General features: G+C 32.7%; 1 protein-coding gene across 1 annotated transcript; it reads right to left on the bottom strand.

The window, feature by feature from the left end:
* Positions 1 to 1506: 1506 nt before the first annotated feature.
* LOC118755505 lies at positions 1507 to 2478 on the bottom strand. Its single transcript, XM_036490339.1, has 2 exons — positions 2444 to 2478; positions 1507 to 2383 (listed from the first exon to the last, which is right to left on the bottom strand). The coding sequence occupies exon 2, from the start codon at positions 2376 to 2378 to the stop codon at positions 1662 to 1664; it is 717 nt and encodes a 238-aa protein (XP_036346232.1). The 5' UTR covers positions 2379 to 2383; positions 2444 to 2478; the 3' UTR covers positions 1507 to 1661.
* Positions 2479 to 3629: the final 1151 nt, after the last annotated feature.

Below are 3629 nucleotides of genomic sequence, written 5' to 3'. Positions count from 1 at the left end.
GTAGTTTCATCAACGACCAGGTGTTATTTGATCTATGTGATTCCATTTCTTCATTCATTGCATCTTCCCATTCTTTCGCTTTTTCACCATTTATAGCTTCTGATACTGTTAATGGCTGTGAAAGAAATGCAAAAGCATTAAATTGAAAAGATGGTACAGATACCTTAGCTTTAGATCGTGTGACTCTTCTTTCTTCTTCAGATTCATCAATACTTTGTTCAGGAACATAATCTGGATCATTTTGGGTTTGATTCGGTGATTCTATCATGGTGTCATCTTCCGCAACACTTTGTACGTCTTCGTTCGATTCATCAGGTTTTATGCTAACTTCTTCAAATGTGTCTTCATCGCTTCTCTTTATTTCCCTCACTTCGTCGTTATAGATTTTTAAGGTCGACTTTGGTTGAGGTTTTTCGTAGAATATTACATCTCGACTTATAACCAGTTTCTTTGTTATTGGATCAATACAGCGAAAACCTTTAATGTCGTCATCATAGCCCACGAAAAACATTTTCTTGGATTTAGGATCCCATTTTTTACGTTTTTCTTTGTTTATGTGAACCATTGCTTCACAACCAAACAATTTTAGGTTAGATATGTCTATTTTTTTTTTATAGAATATTTCATCAGGAATTTTTCCATGCGACGAACAAATACTTTTGTTGATTAAGTAGGCTGCCATATTTGTTGCTTCTGCCCAATAACATTTTTGAAGATTTGCATCAAACAGGAGACATTTAGCTTTTTCAATTAAGCTTCGGTTCATTCTTTCGGCAATTCCATTCTGCTGAGGAGTATATGCATTACTTAATTGATGCTTGATACCATTCTCTTTACAGTATTTGTCGAATTCAGTTGAACAATATTCACCACCATTGTCCGTCCGTATTGTTTTGATTTTAGATCCAGTTTGGCGTTCAATGTATGTTTTGAAATTTTTAAAGTTATTGAAAACTTCTGATTTTGACTTGAGAAAGTAAACGAATAATTTTCGGGAGAAATCATCTATGAATGTTAATACATATTTGGCGTGTCCTATAGATTGCGTTTCCATAGGTCCACATAGATCAGAATGTATTAGTTCGAGTAGCTTTGTTGTTTTTGAGTTACTTTGTTTAAACGGAATTCTTGTTTGTTTGCCTTTGGGACATATCTGACAATTTTTTATTTCATGATCGTCGTCATTGAAATCAATACCAGAAACAGCGCCGTCACGCATTTTCTTTAAACTTTGAAAATTTATGTGTCCAAGTCGCCTGTGCCATAGCATTGCGTTGTTATTTGTTTGTTTTGATAACAAGCATTTTGCTTGGATTCCCTTCAGTTTGTAAACACCATTTTCCGCTTTGCACTGTACAATTACTTCTTTGTTTTTGTTAAGTATTGTACAGCCTGTTGCATCGAATTTTATTACATTCCCCTGACTCACTATTTTTGCAGCTGACAGAAGGTTTACTGATAAATCGGGCACGTGTAGAATTTCGTTAACTACAATTTCTGGCCCGTTGATATTCAGTGATGTTTTGCCAACGCAACTTACTGTCATAGCTGTTCCATTTGCTGACATTATTTTGTCAACGAGTGAATTTTTTTTGCTAGTGAGCAAATTATCGTTTGGTGTCATATGAGACGATGCACCACTGTCTAGATACCAGTCGTCGTTATTTCTTTTCGTTAATAACGCTGTGAATGCATTTTTTTGCTGTGCCATTTTGTGCATTATTTTTCTTGTAGTGACATTCCCCTGCATGTTTCTTTCCACAAGTTGTGCATTTTTTCTTTTGTAAGTATTTTTGCTTATTTTCGTACCTTTTTTTACTAAGAAATGCATCACTTTTTGTGGTTGTGTTGGTATCAGAGTCCAACAGTTTAGCGATTATTGTTTCTGATTTTATTTGTGAGTCTGATGCTTCAATTCCCATTATAAATGGTTTATATGCATCAGTTAAACCAGCCAATACTATCGCCGTCAGCCAATCCTCATTTATCTCAAAACCAATTTCATTTAATTTATTAGAATTATCTTTAATTCTATCAATGTATGATTGCATGTTCTCGCAGTCTTCTAATCTGCAAGAGATCAGGCCTCTTAATAACCCAATTTTTCTTGTTAAGCCTTTGTCCTCATACAGATTTTTTAGTTTCTGCCATATTTCTAGCGCTGTTTCACATCTGGATATGTGAACGTACAGCGATGGCGCTACGCTTAGAGCTAACAGGGCTTTGCAATTAGTTAATTTCTCAGCGTTTGTTTCTGTGACAGGATCGGTTATACACTTATGCAGACCTTTGAATGCTAATATATTTTTTATTGCGAAACACCAGTTGTGGAAATTTTCCTGGCCTTTGAGTTTCTCTACTTCAAAACCCTTTTCCATTTTAACTTATAATTTCACTTATAAATTTTATATATATGTATATGTATATTAATTCAAAGTCTTACTTGAAGCGTTATTTTATTTTTATTATTACAGCAGATTTTGCACTTTTGATTTTTATTTTATTTATTTAATTCCGACACCCGACACTACAGCAGAAACCTTGCTCTGCTACCATGTAGAGAGAGAATAAAGAACACGACGGTTTGAGGTTTATGAGTGGACTGACTGTTTAATGTATCAAGAATATGCTTATAAGTATTACAATTATGCGAAGCTGGTAAATAAAGTATAATAAGCTTATGAGTGCATTTTATATGCACATATACAAATACAAATACATATTTAAATACATAAGTATTTTCAACATATATCTGTATCAATATCGATTCCATTATTCAGTTCCAAACCATCATTATGTGATCAAAGTTATGACGCCTTTTTGCTGAAGCACAAAAAAAAAATCCAAATAACGATAATGGTAAATTTTCAGCAAGTTGAAGTCTTCTGGCACATACAGACATATAAGCATTTATACACATGTACAAACATGCATGTGCATATGAACATAAAAATGTGCAGCTTCTAAATAAAAGCATTTAAAAACGAATAAAAAATTCAAAGCCAAAAATCGAAAAATGTAAAATAATAAAAAAAAAAACATGTATAAGTAATAAAAGCGCATAACATAAAAATTGTTTTAACGATTATTTGAAATTTTGTTGACTCTAACACATTTTACTACAGTGGCTGTGTTAACACGACATACACATGAGGCACTTGTTGTTGTAGTTGTTGGCGTCAATGCTTGCTGAAATTTTTATTCAGCTTTGTTTTATCAGCTTTTGCGATTGTTCATTTTCTTTAAATTTTTATAACTGTTGCATTTTCGCGTTGGTTTTAATGGGTTTAACGCGTATGTACGTATTAATGCTATATACATATGTAAAGACGCGTATTTTTTGATAAACGAAATTGATTACGTACGAAAAATATAAAAGTTTTTGGAGAGAGAGTTGAGAATGAGTTGAGAAGCGTTTTTTTTTTTTGTGCAAAATTAAACAACCAAAACTAAGAATTTCTTCATATGCAACATTTGATATGAGCCATTATGAGCCATTATAAAAAATTGTTGATTTCGCTTCTGTTGCTCTAATAAAATCCCGATAAAATTTTGTTTAATATCTATAATGCATAGATATCGGTTTGTTACAATTTTATTACTTGTATAGATACTATCTATTCGATAGA

Source organism: Rhagoletis pomonella, unplaced genomic scaffold, assembly GCF_013731165.1.
Source record: "Rhagoletis pomonella isolate Grant_MI unplaced genomic scaffold, Rhpom_1.0 Rhpom_scaffold_06424, whole genome shotgun sequence".
Classification (NCBI taxonomy): Eukaryota; Metazoa; Arthropoda; class Insecta; order Diptera; family Tephritidae; genus Rhagoletis; species Rhagoletis pomonella.
The sequence above is the reverse complement of the archived record's forward strand: the minus strand, read 5'-3'. Positions and strand labels throughout refer to the sequence as shown.

Bases quoted from the DNA above. Each gene is read 5' to 3' on its own strand.
- LOC118755505 (XM_036490339.1), bottom strand. From the start codon at position 2,378: ATGGAAAAGGGTTTTGAAGTAGAGAAACTCAAAGGCCAGGAAAATTTC.